We start from the raw sequence: 25,913 nt of genomic DNA on the forward strand, positions 1-25,913 counted from the left end.
CTGGTGATGTTAGACTCCTTACTGTGTTTACCCCAGTCCAACGCCGGCATCTCCACATCATCACCCCCTCAGCCACAGTTAGGGACTCTCTGGCTCACAGTATCAGTGGAGTGACCAAATCCACAGCTACCTCACCGCAGGTCCCACTCTAATCCTGCTTCTTTTAACCAGGTAGATGTTGGGTTAATTGGTACTGAGATGTTTGAGCGAACGTCATTAACCACATCTGTGTAAAGTGTAAACAGTCACCACCACCCCAGAATTTGGTGTATTTTGTGAACTGTTGCTGTTTCTGGTACCCAGCTTCAGACTGACTAAATGAACTTCATCGCTGCTATGTCCGGTACCCAGTCAGGTACCCGCTGTGGCCACACATGTTACAGAGTCCGAGTTGCTTGTTTGAAGGTGGAGACTTGAGCTGCCAGGCGGTACAGACTCCTTCTGAACCAAGAGGATCCTTGGCGTTGTCTCCGGATTGGGCCATCTGACTGTCATCCAGGAAGTAGCTTGGTGCCTGGCATTAAGAGGGGGAATTAGAGAGAGATTGTGAAAACAGTGAGTGCTATTTAAAAATGGCTCGGCGATGCTGTGTGTGCTCCTCATTACATCATCTTCCTCGGCCAAATGCTTCATAATCTTTCCAAACACTTCCTGCAATTTTTGCTTTCTTTGGGCGAAATGTTACCGGCACGTCCGCCCGAGGTTCGTATGATCTCGCCCAAGGCCAGCGCAGAGTGCCTTTCTCCGAGCCTTGCCCGCCCCCGGAATCGGGATGGGCGTGCCGGTAAAATTCCGGCCTTTATTTTTTCGCGGGTTGTGGGTGTCGTTGGCTGGGCCAGCATTTATTGCCCATCCCTAATTGCCCCTTGAACTGAGTGGCTTGTTTGGCCATTTCCGAGGGCAGTTAAGGGTCAACCACATTGTTGGGGGTCTGGAGTCAAATAAGTTTCAAGTTTAAAGTTTATTTATTAGTGTCACAAGTAGGCTTTCATTACATTACAAAGCACCAAGACCAAGTACTGCTAGTCTTGTAATATCTTTGCAACTTCACTGCACTATCTTGGTGATCATTTAGTGCCACTGTGGGTTGCCACTGATCATATTTTATAATTCATTTATGGGGTGTGAGCGTCACTGACTGGCCAGCATTCATTGCCCATCCCTAATTGCCCTTGAGAAGGTGTTGGTGTTCCTGTCTGTCTGCTGCCCTTGTCCTTCTAGATGGTCAAGGTCGCGGACTTGAAAGGTGCTGCCTAAGGACCCTTGGTGAATTGCTGCAGTGCATCTTGTAGATGGTACACACTGCTGCCACTGTGCATCGGTGGTGGAGAGAGTGGATGTTTGTAGATGTGGTGCCAATCAAGCGGGGCTGCTTTGTCCTGGATGGTGTCAAGCTTCTTGAGTGTTGTTGGAGCTGCACCCATCCAGGCAAGTGGGGAGTGTTCCATCACACTCCTGACTTGTGCCTTGTAGATGGTGGATAGGCTTTGAATCACTTCAGTCCACGTGGCACAGTGCTGTTAAAGGGGTAGAATTTCAGATGAGACGTTAAACCAAAATCCCATCCATCTGTTTGGGTGGATGTCAAATTGTCGATTGTCAGAAAAACTCATCTGGGTCACTAATGTCCTTTAGGGAAGGAAATCTGCCGTCCTGACCCGGTCTGGCCTACATGTGACTCCAGAGCCACAGCAATGTGGTTGACTCTCAACTGCCCTCCAAGGGGAACTAGGGCTGGGTAATAAATGCTGCCCCGTCCAGCGACGCCCATGTCCCAGGAATGAATAAAACAAAGGTTTGCTGGAAGTAAATTGACTGCCGTGCTTTCCACATTTCTGCTGTGAAATGCTTTGAAACTTCCAGTGGGTTGAAATGTACTCTATAAATGCAACTTTAAAAAAATATACTTTCCACCCTGCTCCCTCTGCTTCTGAGGATTTGTCTAACGTGTGTGTGTATGTGTGTTTGTGGATATGTGTGTGCGTGTGTGCACGCCTGCGTGTGTTTGTGTGTGTGTGTGTGCGTGTGTGTATGCGTCTGTGTGTGTGTGTGTGTGTGTTTGTGCGTGTGTGTGTGCATTTGCATCCATATTTGTGTGTGTGTGTGCGTGTCAGTGTGTGTGCACGTGTGTGTGTGTGTGTGCGTGCGTGTGTGCGCACGTGCGTGTGTTTGCATGCGTGTTTGTGTGTGCATGTGTGTGTGCACGTGTGTGTGTGTGTGTGCGTGTGTGTGTTTGCATGCGTGTTTGTGTGCGTGTGTGTGCATGTGTTTGTGTGTGTTTGTGTGTGTGTGTGCATGTGTTTGTGTGCGTGCGTGTGTGTGCATGTGTTTGTGTGTGCGTGCGTGTGTGTGTTTGCATGTGTGTTTGTGTGTGTGTGCGTGCATGTGTTTGTGTGTGTGTGCGTGTGTGTGTACATGTGTTTGTGTGTGTGTGCGTGTGTGTACATGTGTTTGTGTGTGTGTGTGTCAAACCTGCAGTCTATTGGAAGCGGAAGTTTGATGTAGGTCACTGGTTGAGAGTGGGTTTACAGGTGGTACATTCCTGTCTGGAGACTGGTTTTGACGTTGGGGGCGGGGGTGGGGGCGGTGGGGTGTGGGACGGGAGGGCACCTCTCTGCTCTTTTGTCACAAAGCGCCCGGGAGCAAGCAACCTATCCCGACAAACCTGCAGTGACTGACCAGCCACCCAACAGCCTCTCCTTCACCGCGCTGTCAATGGGAAAGAAGTGAGCGACTCGCTGCAGTCTGAGCTTTCAGCCCTCCTTCCCCTCAGCAACAACGTCGCATCCGTTTGTGGTTGGAGACTGTCTGCGCCTTACAGGAAACCGTGGAACCAGCCCGAAACTCTGTCCCCGAACTCAGCCTTCATTTTCTACAGGAGATGTAAGTCCTCGGTCTTGGCGGGGAGTTTGCAGGAGTTGCTAAGATTCTTGGAGGGAATACTTGGGGAAGGGCAGGGAAGAATATTGCTCTGTCAGAGAAGTTTAGCTATAAACACTCGAGGAACTTTACCACGTATGGCAGACTCCGAGGATAGGGTGAGGACTGCAAGTTAATGGTCCAGATTTTGCTAAATGACTTGTTATTATTGCATTTTTTTTCATTAACCTGGCAGCCAGGAAGGAAAAATGAGCCGTAATTCACTGGGAGGACATGTTGATGATGTGAAAACTGGGACTTTGATGGGACAGTCCGTTCCCTTAGGCAGCGAGCTTTAAGATTGAGAATAATAGTGCAACGGCGGAGAAAGAAATAGGGTTAATTGGAGCCAAATCAGGTACAGAATGAGAAGTAAAAAGAGGAAATGAACAACTGCATTGAAAGTGGAGAAAAGAATGACGATAGGGCAAGGACGAGAAAACAAAATCTCCAACAACAATTTATGACCTGTCAGAATGAGAGTTCTGGGCTGGAGAGGTCGTCCGTTGTTGCAGGAACATAAATCTCCTCACTAAAAAAAGATGCTGATGCTGTTACGTAGCAGCCCTGACTTTGCTCAGTGAGTTTACTTAGTTAATTCATTTGATTTGATTTATTATTGTCACATATTTTGGGACACAATGCCAAGTATTGTTTCTTGCACGCTATACAGACAAAACATACCATTCACTGAGTACATAGAGGAGAAGGAGAGAGTGCAGAATGTAGTGTTACAGTCACAGCTAGGGTGCAGAGAAAGATCAACTTAATGCGAGGTAGGTCCGTTCAAAAGACTGATGGCAGCAGCAGGGAAGAAGCTGTTCTTGGTACGTGACCTCAGACTTTTGTATCTTTTTCCCGACAGAAGAAGAGAGAATGTCTGGGGTGCGTGGGGTCCTTGGTTATGCCGGCTGCTTTCCTGAGGCAGCGGGAAGCGTAGACGGGGTCATTGGATGGGAGGCTGGTTTGCGTGATGGACTGGGCTTCGTTCACGACCCTTTTGTAGTTTCTTGAAGCAATTCCTTGAAACTCACTCAGAGATGGCGGGGGGGAGGGTGGGGGAGATGGCGGGGGGAGGGTGGGGGAGATAGTGGCTGACAGCAAAAAGCCGTTTCAGCGAAGTTACAGACGGAATGCCTCAAATTTACAAGTAGCTTGTGGCGATTTGCAACTCAGTTGATATCTCTTCCTCGATCATTACGAGTCTCTATGCGATTTACACATAGAAAACGTGGACCGTCATTAAACTTGCCATTATTTTCCAATCAAATTCTGTGCCAGCCTGTTTGCTGAGAAGGTAACACAGAACATAACAGAGCAAGTACTGTGGTTGTGGCCCGAATGTCTTCAATTAAAAATGGTTTGGACTTGGAAATAAATTTCGACATCAGTCAGGCTTTGAGACATGCAACCTGTACAGTGAAGCCACTTAAGTTCAGGTTTATTTATTAGTGCCACAAGTAAGGCTTACATTAACACTGCAATGAAGTTACTGTGGAAATACCCCAGTCGCCACACTCCAGCGCCCTGTTTGGGTACACTGAGGGAGAATTTAGCATGGCCAATGCACCTAACCAGCACGTCTTTCATTCTGTGGGAGGAAACCGGAGCACCCGGAGGAAACCCACGCAGACATGGGGACAACATGCAGACTCCATACAGACAGCCATCCAAGCCAGGAACTGAACCCGGGTCCCTAGTGCTGTGAGGCAGCAGCGCCAGCCACTGTGCAACCATGCCCCACTTGCACAGTGCCGTTAAGTAAAGAATTCCAGGATTATGGCCCAGTGACCATGTCTAAATACTATGTGACTTGGGATTTAGAAGAATGAGAGGTGACCTTATTGAAGCATATCAGATTCTCAGGGGACTTGACAGGGTAGATGCTGAGAGGCTGTTTCCCCTTGTGGGAGAGTCTAGGACCAGAGGGCATCATCTCAGAGTAAGGGGTCACCCATTTAACACAGAGATGAGGGGGTCTTTCTTCTCTCAGAGGGTAGTGAATCTGTGGAATTCTTTCCCGCAGAGGGCTGTAGAGGCTGGGTTAAGTATGTTCAAGGCTAAGATAGAGAGATTTTTAATCAGTAAGGGAATCGAGGGTAATGGGGATAAGGCAGGAAAGTGGAGTTCAGGATTATCACATCAGATCAGTCATGATCTCATTGAATGGAGGAGCAGACGCGATGGGCCCAATGGCCTACTCCTGCTCCGATGTCTTATGAACTGGATCTTGGAGTCGGTGATGTTCCTGTGTACCTGTTGCTTTTGTCATTCTGGTTAGCAGAGGTCACCAGTTTGGGTGGCACAATGGCACAATGGTTGGCACTGCTGCCTCACAGCGCCAGGGAACCGGGTTCGATTCCTGGTTTGAGTCACTGTCTGTGCGGAGTCTGTACATTCTTCCCGTGTCTGCGTGGGTTTCCTCCGGGTGTTCCGGTTTCCTCCCACAGTCTGAAAGAAGTGCTGATTTGGGTGCATTGACCCGAACAGGCGCCGGAGTGTGGCAGCTAGGGGAATTTCACAGTAACTTCATTGCAGTGTTAATGTAAACCTTACTTGTGACTAATAAATAAACTTTACTTTTTTGGTATTTTTGAAGATTTTTTGGTGAGTCGCTGCAGTCTCCCTTGATTTGATTTGATTTATTATTGTCACATGTATTAGTATACAGTGAAAAGTATTATTTCCTGCACGCTATAGAGAAGGAAACAAGAAAGTGCAAAATATAGTGTTACAGTCATAGCTAGAGTGTAGAGGAAGATAATGTAATGCAAGGTAGGTCCATTCAAAGGTCTGACAGCAGCAGGGAAGAAACTGTTCTTGAGTCGGTTGGTACGTGACCTCAGACTTTTGTATCTTTTTCCCGACGGAAGAAGGTGGAAGAGAGAATGTCCGGGGTGCGTGGGGTCCTTGATTATGCTGGCTGCTTTGCCGAGGCAGCGGGAAGTGTAGACAGAGTCAATGGATGGGAGGCTGGTTTGAGTGATGGATTGGGCTACATTCACGACCTCGTGTAGTTCCTTGCGCCCTTGGGCAGAGCAGGAGCCATACCGAGCTGTGATACAACCAGAAAGAATGCTTTCTATGGTGCATCTGTGGAAGTTGGTGAGAGTCGTAGCGGACGTGCCAAATAGGTGGTATGTAACTGCTGCCACTGCCTTGCTTACGACAGGGTGAGTTGCAGCTTAGGCAATGCATTCCCTTGGCTGCATCATCATGGAAACAAAGGGACTGATCTGTCTGTCACTCAAACGCAAACGTGGCTGCCTCTCTGCGGCAAGTTGTTCCTCTCGAAATAGGAAGCTGACTATCATAAAGGCACGGCTGACACTTTGCAGTAATGGTTAATACAAGGAAGGGAAAATAAATACCTTCACCCCATGCTGCTCATGACTTCAGGCCACTGTACAGACAAAGAAGAATTTTTGAAATGTTGTTGTTGCAACCTAGCAAACACAGCTTTATGCATCGCAAGCTTCCACAAACAGCATTGAGGTAACTGACCAGGTAATCATCTTTAAGCAGTGTTGGTTGAGGGACGAATGTTGGCTAAGACATAGGGAGGGTTCCCTCTGGCAATCCACCTGAAAATAGCGTGAGAGCTGGGGGCAGGAGTAGGACATTCAGCCCCTCGAGCCTGCTCCGCCATTCAATGGCTGATCTCACCGAGGCCTCAACTCCACTTTCCTGCCCCTCCTCCAAACCCTTCAACCTCATTACTAATTAAAAATCCGTCTATCTTCTCCTTAAATTTACTCGGTGCCCCGGCACCCACCGCAGTCTGGAGTGGTGAATTCCGCAGATTCACCACCTTTGAGAAAAGTAGGCCGGAATTCTCCGGCCGTTCACGCCGTTGGGATTCTCCGGTCCTGCTGGCAGTGCGCCCCAGCCCGCGGGTTTCCCGCCAGCGTGCGGTGACGTCACTGGGAACGCCCATTGACGGGAGAATCCCGTCGCGAGCAAACAACACGCCACCTCCTGCCGGCGGGAAAGATGCGCCTGGGAGGCTGGAGAATCTTGCCCGCAGGCCGGAATTTTACTGGCCCGCGGGAATCGGAGCAGGCGAGGGGCGGAACATGGGAAGGTCCTTGACCTCGGGCGGGATTTTATGGTTTCGGGACGGACGAGACTGTAAAATCCCACCTGTAGTGCCTCCTCAAGTCTGTTTTAAATCTGCTTAAAAGGCAGGCGGGGAACCTCAGTTTGGCATCCGATCTCAAAGCTGCCAATTGCGGCAGTGCAGCACTCCCTCAGCACTGCCAGATTATATGATGTGTTCCTGTTATGCTGTGGGATTTGAACTCATGATCTGCTGACTCAAGTGGCGCCACTGAGGGAAACATAACACCTCTCACTTACATGTAACAAATTCATATACATTGTGCACATACCTATTGCACAAAACCCTTGTACATTTTGATTGCTTCACATCTACCAGAAGAATGCATTGACACATCCGGGACGCAAGTGCCAATTTTATTGAGTCAGATGGTTAGCAATCTGAGTACTACATTCAGTTCATTAACTCTGTGCTTCCTGCTCTTTGTGTAATAATCCCAAACAGTTAGTGATTTATTTCAGTGCGTCTGCCGCGGGGATGAGGCAGCGGCAAGCGTTGGCAACTTAACTTGCCCAGGGGAATTTAAGGAAATGGGCCCCTGAAATTTTTGGAAAAGAGGAAACTTTGGCATGGCTTAAAGGGAACGGATAACCTTAGTTCGAACAAATAGTCCACCTTTCTCAAGTGACGCGTGACGTGAATTTTTTTTTAGAAAGGAAACCTTGATGTTGATTGTTTAAATGCTAGAGGGCAGAAGCTCAGCATGTTTGAGATTCTTTGCCTCTTCTGTTACATTAATGGGCAAATGGAATTTGGACTAGGGTGCTGAGGTTTTGTACACCGGTGTGACAGTGTTGTCACATGTCGTTAGGGGAAGGGTAACTTCCTTTTAATAATAATGAGGTTCCACTAGGGCCATAACTCTAGGCCACAGAGATGTAACCTGTGTTCAAGAGATGAATTGAGAGCGACTGCCCTTGACATCAAGGCAATATTTGACCGAGTGTGGCATTGAGGATCCCTCGATAAACTGAAGTCAATAAGAATCAGGAGGAAAACTCACCACCGGTTGGAGTCATACCTGGAGAAAGGAAGATGATTGTGGTCATTGGAGGTCAATCATCTCAAGGTCAGGACATCCTTGGGCGCAACAATCACTGACCGTCCCTCCATCATAAGGTCAGAAGTCAGGATGTTTGCCTGATTATTGCATAGTGTTCTGTGCCGACTCCTCAGATAGTGAAGCAGTCCATGTCTATTTGCAGCAAGACCCGGACAATATCCAGGCTTGGGTCGATAAATGACAAGTAACATTCAAACCACACATGTCAGAAAATGACTATCTCAAATAACAACCATCTGCCTTTGAAAATCAGTGGTATTACCATCGCTGAATTCCCCATGATCAACATCCTGGGAGGTTACGTTGATCTGAAACCAAAACTGGACCAGTCACATAAATACCGTGGCCAGTAGAACAAGTCAGAAGTTGGGGATTCTATGGTAAATAACTCAGTTCTTGGCTCCCCAAAGCCTGTCCACCATCAACAAGCCAAAAGTCAGGAGTGTGATGGAATATTCTCCCCTTGCCTGGATGGGTGCAGCTCCAACAACACTCAAGAAGCTCGACACCATCCAGGACAAAGCAGCCCCGCTTGATTGACACCACTTCCACCACCTCCAACGTTCCTTCTCTCCGCCACTGATGTACAGTGGTAGCAGTCTGTTCCATCTACAAGATGCAATGTAGCAACTCACCAGGTCTTCAACTCAACTGCACCTCCAACCTGTGACCCTTTATCACCTGGAAGATAAGGGCAGCAAGTTCATGGGAACACCACTGCGATTACAAGCAGTCCCCAGATTCTCCTTTGGGAATGGGAAAAGTAGGCCCACTGATACTCCTCCCACCCCAGACTCAAGAAGGGTGACCTGTTGGACTTCCCACCACCCCCGCCGCCCCCCCCCATCCCCAAACCCTTCCTCCCAGCCTCAAAATTGCATATAAGCCTTGCACCAAATGCCTCACCTTCATCCTAGTTGAGGTCCTTAAGTAGCCAGTTATTTATTGGTCACTTATGGGCCACTTCTTACCCAACATCCTCGGGAGGTTACCATTGACCACAAACCTAAACATCTGAACTGAAAGATGACAGTAGGTCACCTGGTTGTCGCTCTGGGTTCTGGGATGAGGCTCAAGCTCGCACCTTTTTTCCCTCAGAGGCCAGAGTGCGATCAACTGAACCTAAAGAAAGGGAGGGGAATGTGGGTTGGACATGTCAAAGGTGTATGGTGAAATTTGAGCTTCAGGCTCACTTAGACCATATCAGCTAAGCCAAACTGGGAAAAGGTCTGTATGAGGGCTCCCAGAAAGGAGTATTGATCCTGAGTCTTAAATATTTTTGACAATTTGTCGTGGGGTTGTCTTGATGGTAAGAAGTCTATATTTGTTTTCCATAACAAGGTGGTGATGGGCCTTCTTCTAAGCAATGGCTTTTACAATTGATTGCTTTGCCAAGTCTCCACAGAGGGCATTGTGTCAACCTGACATGTACAGGTCAGGTCAGGTCTACTGAGGAGGTCCCTTCCCCAAAAGGCACTGCTGCGTTGGTCACTACAACAACTGAGGAGTCTCCATTGGTGCTCACAAGCTGCCAGTTTTATTACATCCAGATCACGATGGTGGGACTTGAACTCACAGGCCAGAATTTTACCGGCACGCCCAGTCCAATTCCGTTGGCCTCGGGCGGGGTCATAAGAACTTCAGGCGGATGTGCCAGTAAAATTCCACCCATAGTCAGTGGATTGTCAATCTATCACCATGACTGTTACATTACCATAAGCTGAGGTGCATTAAGAACACAAGGCATGAGAGCAGGAGTATACCTTAAGGCCCATTGAGACTGCTCACCACTCAATAAGACCATGATTGATCTTCTATCTCAACTCCACCTTCCTGCCCACTCTTCAAAACTCCTGATTCCCACACCAATCAAAAATGTGTCTGTCGCAGCCTTGAATATGTTCAATGATGGCACATCCAAAGCCCTCTCAGATGCAGAATTGCAACAATTTACAACTTTCTGAGGGAAGAAATTTCTCCTAATCTCAGTCTTAAATGATTGGCCTCTTATATTGAGACTGTGCCTCCATATTCCCCAGGCCGGGGCAACGATCTCTCACCTGTCAAACCTCTTCAGAATCCTATGCGTTTCTATGAGTTCACCTCGCATTCCTTTAAACCCCAGAGAATACAGGAATTTCATAGAATATCATAAGAATCCCTAGTGAAGAAGGAGGCCATTCAGTCCATCAAGCCCGCACCAACTCTCCAACAACAATATCACCCAGACCCTATCCCCGCACATTTACCCCACTAATCCCCCTGAACTGCACTACTTGGGACACGAAGGGGCAATTTAAGCATGGCCAATCCACCTAACCTACAGATATGTGGGAGGAAACCAGAGCACCGAGGGGAAATCCAAGGAAACATGGTGAGAACGTACAAACTCCACACAGTTATCCAAGTACGGAATCGAACCCGGGTCCCTGGCACTGTGAGGCAGCAGTGCTAACCACTGTGCCACCGTGCCGCCCTATTTACTCAGCCTTTCCCCATGGGAGAATGTAACCCCAATTTTCTCACATTGCTCAGTCTTCCAACAGTGTCCAAGCCAGCGGGATCTGGCGAGAATGAGCGAGAATTCAGTCAGTGACACCACCAGCTTTCCCTGCCTAATGAGGGCCACAGAGAGTGAGAGATTTTTTTAACTCATTTGTGCGACACGGGCATCGTTGGTTGGGCCAGCGTATATTGCCCATCCCTAGTTGCCCTTGGAGGGCAGTTGAGAGTCAACCACATTGCTGTGGCTCTGGAGTCACATGTCAGCCAGACCAGGTAAGGATGGCAGATTTCCTTCCCTAAAGGGACATTAGTGAACCAGATGGGTTTTTCCGACAATCGGCAATGGTTTCATGGTCATCGGTAGATTCTTAATTCCAGATTTTTTAAATTGAATTCAAATTCCACCATTTGCCGTGACGGGATTCGAACCCGGGTCCCCAGAACAGAGAGAGGTTGAATAGGAGGAGTAAAAGATATCTTCAATGCTGCTTTATTTAACAAACTACATTCTCTAAACAGGTCTGAGTGCTCAAGTTGAGAGTGATGAAAAGCCAAGACGTTACAGTGAAATATTCCGGGGACTGGACGAGCTAGAAATTTCCTTTGGAAACTCGTGAGTAACAAACTGTCACATCCCCACCATTTGATTTGATTTGATTTGATTTATTATTGTCACATGTGTTAACACACAGTGAAAAGTATTGTTTCTTGTGCGCTATACAGACAAAACATACTGTTCATAGAGAAGGAAAGGAGAGAGTGCAGAATGTAGTGTTACAGTCATAGCTAGGGTGTAGAGAAAGATAAACTTAATGCGAGGTAGGTCCATTCAAAAGTCTGACAGCAGCAGGGAAGAAGCTGTTCTTGAATCGATTGGTAGGTGACCTCAGACTTTAGTATCTCTTTCCCGATGGAAGAAGGTGGAAGAGAGAATGTCCTTGATTATGCTGGCTGCTTTGCCGAGGCAGTGGGAAGTGTAGACAGAGTCAATGGATGGGAGGCTGGTTTGCGAGATGGATTGGGCTACGTTCACGACCTTTTGTAGTTCCTTGTGGTCTTGGGCAGAGCAAGTTGTTTCACAAGAAATAGGAGCAGGGTAAAACACACGCCCCCATCGAGCCTGTTCCGCCATTTAATACGATCATGGCTGATCTGAGGCTTCAGTTCCATTTTCCTCTCCTTTTCCCTCAATTCCCTGAGAGACCAAATATCTGTCAATCTCAGCCTTCAGTTTGGTCAATAATGGAGCGACCGATGGAGTAGAGAATTCCAAAGATTCACAATCCTTTGAGTGAAGTAATTTCTTCTCATCTCAATCACTGGCCCCTCATCCTGAGACTGTGCCTCGTGTGTTTTAGATTTCCCCACCAGTGGAAACAATCTCCCTGTCTCCCCTGTCAAGCCCCTTCAGAATCTTGAATGCCTCAATGAGATTGCCGCTCATTCTTCTAAATTCCGGAGAATGTAGGCTCAACTGAGTGAACCTTGGCCGTATCTCTGCCTCCAATGCAAGGATATCCTTCCTCAAACATGGAGACCAAAACTGAACTGTAGGGGGGAATTTTCCCGTCCCGCCCGCAACGGGAATCTTGGGGGAGGTGGGGAGGGCGAACCATGCAAAGATCCATTGACCTCGAGCAGGATTTTCCGGTTTTGGGGCAACTGTGACTGGAAATTCCCGTCCGTGGTCTCACCAAAACCCTGCACAATTGTAGCAAGGCTTCTTTCTTCCTATATTCCAGTTTTCCCGGTTCTAGATTGTGGCCCGAATTTAGCTGTGCCGGTGTTAAGAGCGTCCAAACGTCGGCTGACCCCTTAACAGTTTGTCCACATTTTCTGAGCACGGGACAACGGGCAGCGTCCTCCTTTCTTGCAGGAACGCTGATTTCCAGCCCTGACTGCCCAGCTAGCCCTACATGGGCTAGCTCATCCTTAAGACTCAACTCTGTTTTGCACCCATCACACTTCCACCCAAGATTGTCCTTGGATGTCGGAGGCAATTTGCTTTTACTTGTTTATGGGGATGTCGGCATCACTGACAAGGCCAGCGTTTATTGCCCACCCCGAATTTACTCTTTTTTTTGGGAACAGTTAAGAGTGAACCACATTGCTGTGGGTCTGGAGTCATGCAGGCCAGACCAAGTCAAGGAGGGCAGATTTCCATCCCGAAAGGGAACCAGATGGGTTTCGCTGATAGTTTTGCGGTCACCATGACTGTGATGAGCTTTTTACTTTTTGAATTGATTTGATTTATTATTGTCACATGTGTTGGGACACAGTGAAAAGTATTGTTTCTTGCGCTTATACAGACAACCTCCATCGATCCAGTGAGTTTCTCCAACCTCTCCTCATAGCTAATGCCCTCCATACCAGGCAACATCCTGGTAAATCTTTTCTGTACCCTCTCCAAAGCCTCCACATCCTTCTGGCAGTGTGGCGACCAGAATTGAACACTATATTCCAAGTGCGGCCTAACTAAGGTTCTATAAAGCTGCAACATGACCTGCCAACTTTTAAACTCAATGCCCCGGCAATTAATTGAAGTTAAACTCCTCCAGCTGCTGTCGTGGGATTTGAACCTGTATCATTAGCCTGGGCCTCTCTAGCTTACTAACTAGTCCAGCGACATTCTCCCTGTAATTGAACCACACTAATGGAAGCATTTTTGACAAATGTTGCCTTGCTGTTGACAAGATGATTGCCCTCCTTTCTTGGGGAAAGTGTGACTGATCTTCGAAACTCCAGAGAACATAGGCCCAATCGAAAATCATAGAATCCCTACAGTGCAGAAAAAGGACAGTCAGTCCATCAAGTCTGCACTGACCACAATCCCACCTATTCCCGTAACCCCACTTATTTACCCTGCTAATCCCCTGACACTAGGGTCAATTTAGCACAGCCAATCAACCTAACCAGCACGTCTTTCGGAGGAAACCGGAGCACCACCATGCCGCCCCAATGTACTCAGGACATCCTCCTCATCTCAGCCATCAATTTAGTGAACCTTCGCTGAGCTGTCTCTGCTGTGAGAATATAGTTTTCTTAAATATGGAGGCCAAAACTGAACACAGTACTCCAGGTGTGTTCAGCATCTAGCCCCCCCTGTTGATCTGCAGTACAGTAAGATGACCATGACCCTCCCTTGCTGGAGGCAAAGGGGGAGGTGCAGCTGACTGCCGGAGCTCAGGAACTGAGCTGTGATCAGAAAGACCTGCACGTTTACAGTCAACACTCCATTCCCCCCCCCCTGGGAAAAACCTGCATGCTGCACCAGTGAAGCCTAAAGGTGTATTACTACCTCTGCTACAGATACAAGGACGGCACGGTGGCACAGTGGTTAGCACTGCTGCCTCACAGCGCCAGGGACCCGGGTTCAATTCCTGGCCTCGGGTCACTGTCTGTGTGGGGTCTGCACGTTCTCCCCGTATCTGCGTGGGTTTCCTCCAGGTGCTCCGGTTCCCTCCCACAGTCTGAAAGACGTGCTGGTTAGGGTGCATTGACCCGAACAGGCGCCGGAGTGTGGCGACTAGTGGAATTTCACAGTAACTTCATTGCAGTGTTAATGTGAGCCTTACTTGTGATTAATAAATAAACTTTAAAAAAGTTTACTTTTAAACTTTTTTCTGCTTTATGCCATTTCCTTTCACTGGCAGTAACCTGGGTGATTCAAACTTGCCTTGTGTTTCGAGTTTAAAGCCAGTTTAAAGTGCTTCTCAGTGTCTTTCTCCGCGTGATGTCCTTATCGAACTGATCTAAAATCAGGGCGGCACGGTGGCACAGTGGTTAGCACTGCTGTCACACAGCGCCGGGACCCAGGTTCGATTCTGGCCTCGGGTCACTGTCTGTGTGGAGTTTGCACATTGTCCCCGTGTCTGCGTGTGTTTCCTCCGGGTGCTCTGGTTTCCTCCCACACTCCAAAGATGTGCGGGTTAGGTGGATTGGCCATGCTATATTGTCCTTAGTGTCCCAAGATGTGTAGGTTAGAGGGATTAATGGTGTAAATATGTGGGGTTATGGGGATAGGGTCTGGGTCTATCAAAGAGAGTCATTCGGGCAGACTCGATGGGCTGAATGGCCTGCTTCTGCATTGTAGGGATTCTATGATTCTGTTCTATGAAAATGGCAGCTTACAGAGAGAGTCTCTGGTGGCAGAGGTCACATGTCTACAGCAAGCCAGATAGGACAGGTAGTCGTGTTGCATTTCAAACATTTTGCTTATGTTCTTGGTTCAATGTTGGAGCAAATGAATGTGGACTGACCTTTAACCCAGCATCAAAGCTTCTATGCACGGGATGCTTATGGTTAGATTCTAGCCAGTCCCTTTAAAAGTCAATGGTTGAGTATGGAACTGTATAGCTTCAAATGTTGAAATTTTGAGTTATTAATGCCTCTTCCCCCACTAACTCCCTCTCCACCCAGCCACCCCCACAATCAGACAGTGCCTTTAATTTCCTCCAGGTTAACGCCATCGTGTTCTTTCCCCTACAGCACAGTCGACACCTTCATGACTGAAGCGGAGTACAGCTTTACCTCCTCAGATCCGTCCCCTGAGGAAGAGACCCTGGTGAGTCCCCGAGAGTTTTCCTCAGCACCACCAGTGCCACGAGAAACAGGCGGAGTGGGGTGGGGAGGGGGGGTGGGGTGGGGAGGGGGGAAGTGGGGGAAGTTGGGCGATGGCATTCCCGCCCCGTGCCCACTGTCAGATTCCTGGAAGTGAGAATTGGGCAGCTGGGCCTCCAACCATGCGATACTTGGAAGCATGAGGTTATCCAAGATGTGATCATTGACCATTGCTGGTCGGGGTTTTCCAGCAAATCTGTCACCCTGGATTAAAATATCAGACGGGAAGCTGTCTAAAAATAAAAAGTGGAACTGGTGCCCAGGCTGGCACTGAGGTGCACAGAACATCCCGGGCGGTGACTGGATGAGCCAGACTTGGCTGATCTCAGCTGGACGCTGCGAGGCCCAGTTTAAATGTATGAAACCTGTGAAATGTGGTCAGCTATTTGACATCAGGGTTAGCACTTTCTTCATCCTTTGATGCCCAAGTTTCAAGGTCCTGGGCTCAACCGCTGTCCCAGCTGCCCCCCCCCCCCCACCCCCCCTTAGCTTCTTCCAAGGCTCAGACCAGGGACCACCCTCCCATCTTGAAACCCACGTGGCCAAGTGAGATGTTCTGTGATCTCAAGAGCAAAGTTTCAGACAGCGACTCATGTCTCCTCTCTTTTCCCTCCAGATGAATGAGGATTTCTACTTGCAAGCCCGCGATCGCCCGACAGAGGAGCAGGATGCATTCCGAAATTCCGGTGCAGAGACTGAATGCCTGTTGGTTCATTCCAGGCAATGCTCAAATGAAGGTGGGAGAGGAGGCGAGTGCAAGGTTGTTAACAAAGCGGATAGGGTACAGCCTCGGGATCCAGCTTGCTCGGCCTGGTCCAGTGAGTAGGTGAACCCTATACACCAAGGATGGCCCTGGTCTAATTGGCCTCAATTCTGCTATAGGCAGAATTCATAAGAGGTGGGCGTCACTGGCTGGGCCAGCATTTATTGCCCATCCCTAACTGCCCTTGAGCTGAAAGGCTTGCGAGGCCAATTCGGAGGGCAACCAGAAGTCAACCACATCAATGTGGCTCTGAAGTCACATGTAGACCAGACCGAGTAAGGACGGCAGATTTCCTTCCCTAGAGGGACAACAGTGAACCAGATGGGTTTTTATAACAACCAACAATGGCTTCATGGTTACCATTGTTGAGACAACTTTCATTTCCAGATTTTAAAGAAATAATTAATTGAATTTAAATTTGGTGGGATTTGAACCCGTGTTCCTAAGGTATTAGCCTGAGCTTCTGTATTATTAGTCCAGTACCACTACACAATGGTCTCGGTCAGTTCACCCTACCCAACAGCCCAATTGCTTACCCATATGACATGATGCACTGAAGGGTATCCATCACTGAGCTATATCACACCAATGGTTGAATTCTTTAAGATTGGGATAAAAGAATCTATCAAAAACCAACTCAGAGGAGATGAATTGACTTGAGTGTTTCATGCACGATTTTGATTGATTTTAACCCATTTCCATCATGTGCTACAGATGTGTGTGCGGTCTTTCTCATTTACTTATCTCTGACCCTGCCATCTTGTACCCCTCTCTCTCCCCCCAGGCGAGATTACACGTCCTCGCTTGAGCGAGACTGGAAAGTCCCGCCCGAAGTCAGCGGACATTTCCGTTGTCCGGCCCTCACCCGCTCCGATTCCGTGGGCAGGCGAGGCGGTAGAATTCTGGCATCCAACTCTCACTAATTGAGATAATTTTATTCTTTCCTCCTGCACCACAACAATAACAACTTGCATTTACGTAGCACTTTCAATGTGCTGGAACTTTGTGGGAGCATTGTCAGTTAGATACTGAGCTGCATAAGGAGCTATTATGAAAGATGATAAAGTATAAAGTTTATTTATTAGTCACAAGTAGGCTTACATTCACACTGCAATGAAGTTATTGTGAAAATCCCCGAGTGGCCACACTCCGGCGCCTGTTCGGGTACACTGAGGGAGAATTTAGCACGGCCAATGCATCCTAACAGCACATCTTTAGAGTGTGGGAGAAAACGGAGCACCCGGAGGAAACCCACGCAGACATGGGGAGAATATGCAAACTCCACACAGACAGTGACCCAAGCTGGGAATCGAATCCGGGTCCCTGGCGCTGTGAGGCAGCAGTGCTGACCACTGTGCCACCGTGCCACCCCGGCAATCAATGGCATCGTCAAAGGTGTAGGTTTGAGAAGCATCGTAAAGGAGGAAAGCGAGGTTTAAGAGGTTAACGGAGAGAGTTCCCGAGCTTAGGGTCCAGTCGGCTGAAAGCACTGCACCAATGCTGGAGAAATGGAAATTGGGGATTTACAAGTGGCCAGAATTAGAGAAGTTCAGAGATCTCACTGGATGATGGGGCTGCGGGAGGTTACAGAGATTAGGAGGCGTGAAACCATGGAGGGATTTGGAAACCAGAATGTGAATTTTAAAATGGAGGTGTTGTCAGTCAGGGAGATGGCTAGCCAGAGGGGTTGATGGGGTTTGGGGCAAGTTAGGCTCCCAGAAGAAATAGTTTCAGAAGAGCTGCAGGTTGTGGAGGGCGAGGACATGAGGGTTGACCCAGAAAGTGTTGGAATAGTTTCGAGATAACAAGCTAACAAAAGCATGGATGAGGGTCTCAGCAGCAGATAAGTAGACGGGGAGTGTTATGGAGGTGGAAATAGGCAGTCTTAGTGATGGTGCAAATATATGACAAATAACTTTTCAAAAGAAATTAAAATTCCTAGTGACCAACTTAAAGGATAATACAAGATTTCAAGTTTTGAGACGTTTAGTTCTTCAAGCAAACTAAAAGCAACACTGACCAAACAGTACTGTTTGTAAAGAGCTTATACTTTAAACAACAGAATAGAACTTTCCCCTTTTATTTTTATCACTACCAAAATCCCACTTTATACTGTCGCTAAAGTGGACATTCAGTTTTCCCAGAAACTGTCCGAAGTGATTCTCAAGCTGGGGGAATTCTGCAGCCATTCAGGTCTGCTGCTGCCAGCAAGAATGTAGAATTTGACGCTCAGCCAAATCTCCATTCACAGCCGCAGGACTGGAAAATCCCTGCTGCAGGCAAGGTTGGAGAATCCGGCCCTTAGTTTCTGATTCTTTTCTTTATTCATAGTAACTTTTAACCCCCATCACTGTCATTCAGGGTGAGGGCTTTCCTGCAGATTTTTCTTCCAGCCCAAGCTAGGCAAATCTTCCAGCCTCATCAATTTGGTCTTCTCAATCCAAGCGTGAGATCCTGCCAGCATTCTTGTGTGCTGAACCATGGAGACTTACTGCCTTTATTTGATCCCCCTCTCTCACTGTCTCTTTGATCCTATCTTGACCTATCTGTAAGACTCAGGGATATCTTTCAGGAAAACCTTTTAATCTGATTTTATGATGGCTTTTTGTGCTACCCTTCCCCTCTCAAACAAATCTCCAAAACAGCATGAATCACATGGATCATGTATCCAAGTAGATATGCTGTTTGGCTATCCCTTACACTCACAGCTTCATTTTATTTTGAAATTAAATAGACAATTGAAGTATAACTGTTTACAAAGCCTGATATTCTTATTAACTTCCTCGAACTTTGGAGACTAACAGTCTACCCACTGTCAGCACAGATGCTCGGCATTGTTTACATGTGTGATTGCCTTGCATCCTGTTCCAGTAAAGCAATCTGAACCCCTGTTAACAAGCAAACCACTTTCCTGTTGGCAGGATCCAGGATAGGTTACAGGAAGCCTTTCATTTTTCTATTTTACCTGACATTAAAAGACAGTCCCAAAATATAACAATCTTTTAAACCTCACACTTGTAACACAACTTAGGGTAAAATACAACACCAAGGTTCCAAATAATTTCAGATCCAGTTTCATTCTTAAATTGTTACCAGGGAGCTTTACTCTGTATCTAACCCCGTGCTGTACCAGTCCTGGGAGTGTTTGATGGGGACAGTGTAGAGGGAGATTTACTCTGTATCTAACCCCATGCTGTACCTGTCCTGGGAGTGTTTGATAGGGACAGTGTAGAGGGAGCTTTACTCTGTATCTAACCCCATGCTGTACCTGTCCTGGGTGTGTTTGATGGGGGACAGTGTAGAGGGAGCTTTACTCTGTATCTAACCCCATGCTGTACCTGTCCTGGGTGTGTTTGATGGGGACAGTGTAGAGGGAGCTTTACTCTGTATCTAACCCCGTGCTGTACCTGTCCTGGGAGTGTTTGATGGTGGACAGTGTAGAGGGAGCTTTACTCTGTATCTAACCCTGTGCTGTATCTGTCCTCGGAGTTTGATGGGGACAGTGTAGAGGGAGCTTTATTCTGTTTATAGCTCTGTGCTGTACCTGTCCTGGGAGTGTTTGATGGGGACAGTCTAGAAGGAGCTTTATTCTCTATCTAACCCCGTGCTGTACTTGTCCTGGGAGTGTTTGATGGGAACAGTGTAGAGGGAGCTTTACTCTGTATCTAGCTCTGTGCTGTACCTGTCCTGGGAGTGTTTGATGGAGACAGTGTAGAGGGAGCTTTACTCTTTATCTAGCTCTGTGCTGTACCTGTCCTGGGAGTGTTTGATGGGATCAGTGTAGAGGGAGCTTTACTCTGTATCTAACCCTGTGCTGTACCTGTCCTGGGAGTGTTCGATGGGGACAGTGTAGAGGGAGCTTTACTCTGTATCTAACCCCGTGCTGTACCTGTCCTGGGAGTATTTGATGGGGACAGTCTAGAAGGAACTTTATTCTCTATCTAACCCCGTGCTGTACCTGTCCTGGGAGTGTTTGATGGGGTCACTGTAGAGGGGGCTTTACTCTGTATCTAACCCCGTGCTGTACCTGTCCTAGGAGTGTTTGATGGGAACAGTGTAGAGGGGGCTTTACTCTGTATCTAACCCCGTACTGTACCTGTCCTGGGAGTGTTTGATGGGGACAGTGTAGAGGGAGCTTTTACTCTGTATCTAGCTCTGTGCTGTACCTGTCCTGGGAGTGTTTGAAGGGGACAGTGTAGAGGGAGCTTTACTCTGTATCTAACCCCGTGCTGTACCTGTCCTGGGAATGTTTGATGGGATCAGTGTAGAGTGAGGTTTGTTCTGCATCTAACCCCGTGCTGTACCTGTCCTGATGTTTGATGGGTTATAGAATCATAGAATCCCTACAGTGCAGAAGGAGGCCATTTGGCACATTGATCCTACACCAGCAACAATCCCATCCAGGCCCTATCCCCATAACCCCTGCTAATCCCCTGATACTAAGGGGCAATTTAGCATGGCCAATCCACCTAACTGCACATCTTTGGACACTAAGGGGCAATTTCATTTGGCCAATCAACTTAAGCTGCGCATCTTTAGAGCGTGGGAGGAAACCGGAACACCCGGAGGAAACCCATGCAGACACGGGGAGAATGTGTAAACACCACGCAGACAGTCATCCAAGTCCGGATTCGAAACTGGGTTGCTGGTACTGTGAGGCAGCAGTGCACTACGCCACCGTGCCGCCTGTATTATGGCTGAGGATGCGATGCTGTATCTGTTATTACAGTCCCGAGAACCACACAGGAGTCTGCCCAGCAATGTGGGTGACCGCGTGGCTGGAAGACCCCGTCAGCCACAGCTGCGGAGCCAGGGAGGTGTCAGCACTGTCTGAATCCAGCAGGAGTGTTGGCACCAGGACGACTGTGGTTTTCCTCATCAGCCGGAAGCAACGAAGAAGTATTTTTTTTTGTTTACGAAATACGGGCACAGAATGAATCGGGACATAATGTCTCATTGTATCAGTGGACAAAAATTTAATGAACACATTTGAATCATCTGTTAAATAGTCATGTCGGTGGCGCTACACTGAGGTTTCTCTTGTTGCTGAGTCTGACACAGGAACGGGCCTCGTAAGAGAGTTACTAACTCTGAACTGGACCGTCTGGCTCCCCTGCATTTTTACTGAATGCTTTCAGGTATAGGGAGGGGTTAGTGTAGCAGTATCTGCGGTTCATCAGCACATGCCAGCCTCAGGCTGGAACCAGCGTGAGTGTGTGGCCTCATTACAAACAGACACTGTCGCCTTTATTAGTCTGATCTCCACTCCATGCAAACTATAATGCAAACACACTACTGCTTTGTTTCACATGAGGTCAATGTGAAAGTGTCTTACAGACAAGCTCACAGGGTTTGGCTTCTCAAATGTAACTCTCTATGATATATAAATATATTTATATATAAATGACTTGGACCTGGGTGCAACAGGGCATCGTTTCAAAGTTTGCAGATGGCGCAAAACTGGGGAGTGTTAACACGTGAGGAAGTCAACTGGAGACTTCATTATAACAGTGGCTACTTCAAACAAGACTTCATTGGCTGTCAAGCCCTTAAGATCATAAGGATTAGGCCATTCGGCCTGTTTCTTCATTGCTTCCAGCTGATGCAGAAATCACTATTCAATGAGTTTATAATTGATCCGATGTGATAATCCTCACCTCCAATTTCCCGCCTTATCCATTAACCCCTGACTCCCTTACCGATTAAAAATCTGTCTATCTCAGCCTTGAACAGACTAAACGACCCAGCCTCTACAGCCCTCTGCGGGAAAGAGTTCCACAGATTCACTCCCCTCTGACAGAAGAAATTCCTCCCTATTTCTGTCTTCAACGGGCAACCCCTTACTCTGAGATGATGCCCTCTGGTCCTAGACTCTCCCACAAGGGGAAACAGCCTCTCAGCATCTACCTGTAAAGTCCTTTGAGACATCCTGTGGCCATGAAAAGATCTATATAAACGCAAATCTTTTTTGCTCCAAGAGGGCAAAGTTGGTGAAATGGTCTAACATGTGGCAAACACAGTTTAACACAGGGAAGTGTGAGCGATTCGTCTTGGTAGGAAGAATGAACAGAGCTGTTATAAACTAAATGGTACAATCTCAAAGGGTATGCAGTAGTTTACTTACTTATTCGTCACAAGTAGGTTTACATTAACCCTGCAATGAAGTTACTGTGAAAATCCCCTAGTCGCCACACTCCAGCGCCTGTTCAGGAGGGAGAATTTAGCATAGCTAATGCAGCTAACCTGCACATCTTTGGACTGTGGGAGGAAACTGGAGCACCCAGAGGAAACCCATGCAGACATGGGGAGAACGTGCAAACTCCACATAGACAGTGACCTGAGCCACCGTGCCACCCCCCCCCCACTCTAGCAACAGAGAGGCCGGTGGGTGGGGGATTCACTAACATCAATCTTCGATGGTGGCAAAACAAGCTGTTAGAAGTCCAAAGATGTGCGGGTTAGGTTGATTGGCCATGATAAAAATTGCCCTTAGTGTCCTGAGATGCATAGGTTAGAGGGATTAGTGGTTAAATATGCAGGGATATGGGAGTAGGGCCTGGGTGGGATTGTGGTCGGTGCAGACTCGATGGGCCGAATGGCCTCTTTCTGTACTGTAGGGATTCTATATATAAATGACTGGCCAAACCTGTGGTAGGTGGGAGACCAGTGTGAAGAAGTGAGAGGTTGCTCACTTTGGACCGACCAGTGATAGATCAGAGTATATTTGAGAAGCTCAGAACTGTCGATGGGCCAAGAGGCTCAAAAGTCCAAGCACAGAAATTGCCAAAAGATGGTGGACAGGTACAGAAATGTTGGTCTTTATCTCAAGGGTTGGAATCCAAAGGCATGAAAGTGATGCTGCAGCATCACAGAGTCCTGGTGGGATCCCCACACTGAGTGGGGATGCATTCAGTCCAGGGCACTGCACCTTAGAGAGGATATATTGGCGTTAATACGATTGCCAACTCTGTTTGAAGCTACTCCAGATTTTGTTTCGATGACGACACCATTTATTGCACAATATCAAGCTGTCGGGTTATTATGTAAGGAGTGTCCTTTATCTAGTTTTCATTCACCAATGTCTATGTTTTAATGTAAAATAGAAGGAACAATGCACAAAAGGGGAAGCACACCTGATTTCATTCCATTCGCGAGTCATCCAGCGACACACAGTAGAGTTATTCACACATACGGAGCTTCAGAGCCACTCTCCAGGGGCGCTGCTCCTGCTGTTAATCAGTCACCCTCAGTGCATCGCATGCCTTGTAACTGCTCCTCAAGTCGCTCCTGGGTGGGTAAAATCAGGCAACGACATTCTTTAGCATTGTATGTGTGTGCGACAAGTTAAAGTACTATCAGTTTTCATCTAGATTCTTAAAAATTCTTTGATGCGATGGCTAGACCAGCATTTATTGTCCATTCCTCATTGCCCCTGAGAAGGTGGTGGTGAGCTGCCTTCTTTTTTTTTTAAATGAACTGTTTTTTATTTTTTCTTGCAGTTCAGCTGGCGTCACAGTGGCACAGTGGTTAGCACTGCTGCCTCACAGCGCCAGGGACCCGGGTTCGATTCCCGGTTTGGGTCACTGTCTGTGTGGAGTCTGCACGCTCTCCCCGTGTCAACGTGGGTTTCCTCCGGGTGCTCCGGTTTCCTCCCACACTCCAAAGATGTGCGGGTTCAGTTGATTGGCCATGTTAAATTGTCCCTGAGTGTCAGGGGGATTAGCAGGGTAAATACGTGGGGTTACAGGGATACGGCCTGGGTGGGACCGTGCAGGCTCGATGGGCTGAATGGCCTCCTTTTGCATTGTAGGGGTGGTGCAAACTTAACCTTAAGGGTTCAATCCCAGTATGAGCTGAGATGCTTCTCGGACCTGGTTCCTCACCTTCCCCTACAGTGAAATCTTAGCATAGACCATGAATAAGTAACCCTGAGACAGTGAATTGGAGAGAGAGCCCAGCTAGAGTACACTGTCCAATTCTGGACTCCACCATTTCTATCTGTCTCTTATGCTCCCTATCTCTGCTGATTTGTCACATGCTGTGTCGGACCGTCTTGATGTCCCTCACTGTGTTTTGCAGACAGCCCACTGGTTAATCCCTTCCTCTGTCTGACAGTCATCGCGACATTGCTACTTAATGCTGTTAATCCCCTGATGGCCTCTCCCAAGGTCAGACTCACCGAGGGGGTGCCAGTAGCTGTCAGGCTCTGTGTGCAGCGGGCCGTATGTTATCCTTCCAGCCTCATGGTCCCGTATCTCTTCTTTCCCTCTGCAGAGCACGAAGCTGATGAAATGCTGGTGAAGTGTGAAAATGGTGTTGATTCAGCCCTGCGGTATGCCAAAACCTGGGCCAAGTATACAAAGGACCTGCTGTCCTGGATGGAGAGGCGGATCTCTGCAGGTGAGTGGTGTGATGGCAAAGGGGCAGTGCTAGGATGGGGTGGGTGGAAGGGGTCATTATTATTGGGATGGGGGGGGGGGGTGAGAAATGGGGGTGCTGAGGACCTGGGTCAGAATCAGGGCGAGGATGATTGATTGGGTGAACATTCAGTAAATCTGTCGCTGTATAACACTGGGGTACAGTACTGGTGGGGACGGGTCTGTCACTGTATAACACTGGGGTACAGTACTGGTGGGGACGGGTCTGTCACTGTATAACACTGGGGTACAGTACTGCTGGGGACGGGTCTGTCACTGTATAACACTGGGGTACATTACTGGTGGGGACAGGTCTGTCACTGTATAACACTGGGGTACAGTACTGCTGGGGACGGGTCTGTCACTGTATAACACTCTGGTACAGTACTGGTGGGGACGGGTCTCTATAACACTGGGGTACAGTACTGGTGGGGACAGGTCTGTCACTGTATAACACTGGAGTCCAGTACTGATGGGGACAGTTCTGTCGCTGTATAACATTGGCGTACAGCGCTGGTGGGGATGGGTCTATCACTGTACAACACTGTGCACAGTGCTGGTGCACACACACAGTCTCTGTAGACCACACACAGTCTCTGTAGACCACATACATACTCTGTAGAGCACACAAAGGCCGGATCTTTCCTGCCGTTCACACTGGCAGGACCTCTGGTCTTGCTGATGGCCACCTCGCCGCCTTTCTCCTGGTGGCATGTGGTACAGTCCATGGAAATAACCGTTATCAGCCACGGGACCAGTAAATCCTGCTCTTGGCAAACAGCACGCTGCTTCCCGCTGTGAGAAACACACTGTGGGGAGGCTAGAATATACCCCTCACACACTCTATAGAACACCCACGTTCTCTCTCGGCTGCTCACACATTCTATGAAGGGTGTTGAAAAAAAACAAGGATGAATTTGAAAATGAACCAGGAGTCGATTCGCTGTGGGTGCTAAAGTATTCAATATTATGTGGCAGGGGCATGTGGCTGTTATGCATTGGTGACATGACCAACACCACATTGAACTCTCTTTTGTTCAAACATCCTCGCAGGCAACTGGATGAAATACTGCCCCAATTTTACTTGGGGAAAAAGGACCCTGAATTCATAGTGGAGGATTATTCTGCCATATTGGGCAAACCCCCATTGGAGCTTGTGTTCAAAGGGCAAAATGGCCTCCTCCTGCTCCTAATTTCTATGTTTCAGGGTGAGATTATCCGGCTGCGCTCACCCCAAAGTCAGAAAATCCCATCCAAGGTCAATGGACCTTTGCATGGTCCCCCGCCCCCCCCACTCTCCGCCGCCCCCCCTCTCCGCACCCCCCTCCCCCCCCCCCCACCCGGCCCCCACCAACCCTCTACGGTTCCCATGGCGGGCGGCACAAGAGATTTTGCCCCTTTATGTTAATTTGACCCAAAAATTGCTCTTTTGTTTGAAGTTAAAATTTTGCTCATTGTCTACACAAATGACATCAGTAACGGGGCACAGGTCACAGGTCAGCCCTG

At 48.1% G+C, this 25,913-nt stretch overlaps 1 protein-coding gene across 4 annotated transcripts in view; it reads left to right on the forward strand.

Moving 5' to 3' along the window:
- The window catches only part of gmip (GEM interacting protein), a 94,003-nt gene that overhangs the window by 28,614 nt on the left and 39,476 nt on the right, over positions 1 to 25,913 (forward strand). For 3 of the 4 annotated variants that reach the window (XM_078235112.1, XM_078235114.1, XM_078235115.1), the window contains 4 exons: positions 11,127 to 11,220; positions 15,096 to 15,171; positions 15,844 to 15,964; positions 24,265 to 24,390. In XM_078235112.1, the coding sequence (XP_078091238.1) occupies positions 11,127 to 11,220; positions 15,096 to 15,171; positions 15,844 to 15,964; positions 24,265 to 24,390 (417 nt within the window). Of the gene's footprint in view, positions 1 to 3,641; positions 3,747 to 11,126; positions 11,221 to 15,095; positions 15,172 to 15,843; positions 15,965 to 24,264; positions 24,391 to 25,913 lie in introns of those variants that run through there. The other variant, XM_078235113.1, reaches the window with a different exon arrangement.

Source organism: Mustelus asterias, chromosome 19, assembly GCF_964213995.1.
Source record: "Mustelus asterias chromosome 19, sMusAst1.hap1.1, whole genome shotgun sequence".
NCBI classification, from domain to species: domain Eukaryota; kingdom Metazoa; phylum Chordata; class Chondrichthyes; order Carcharhiniformes; family Triakidae; genus Mustelus; species Mustelus asterias.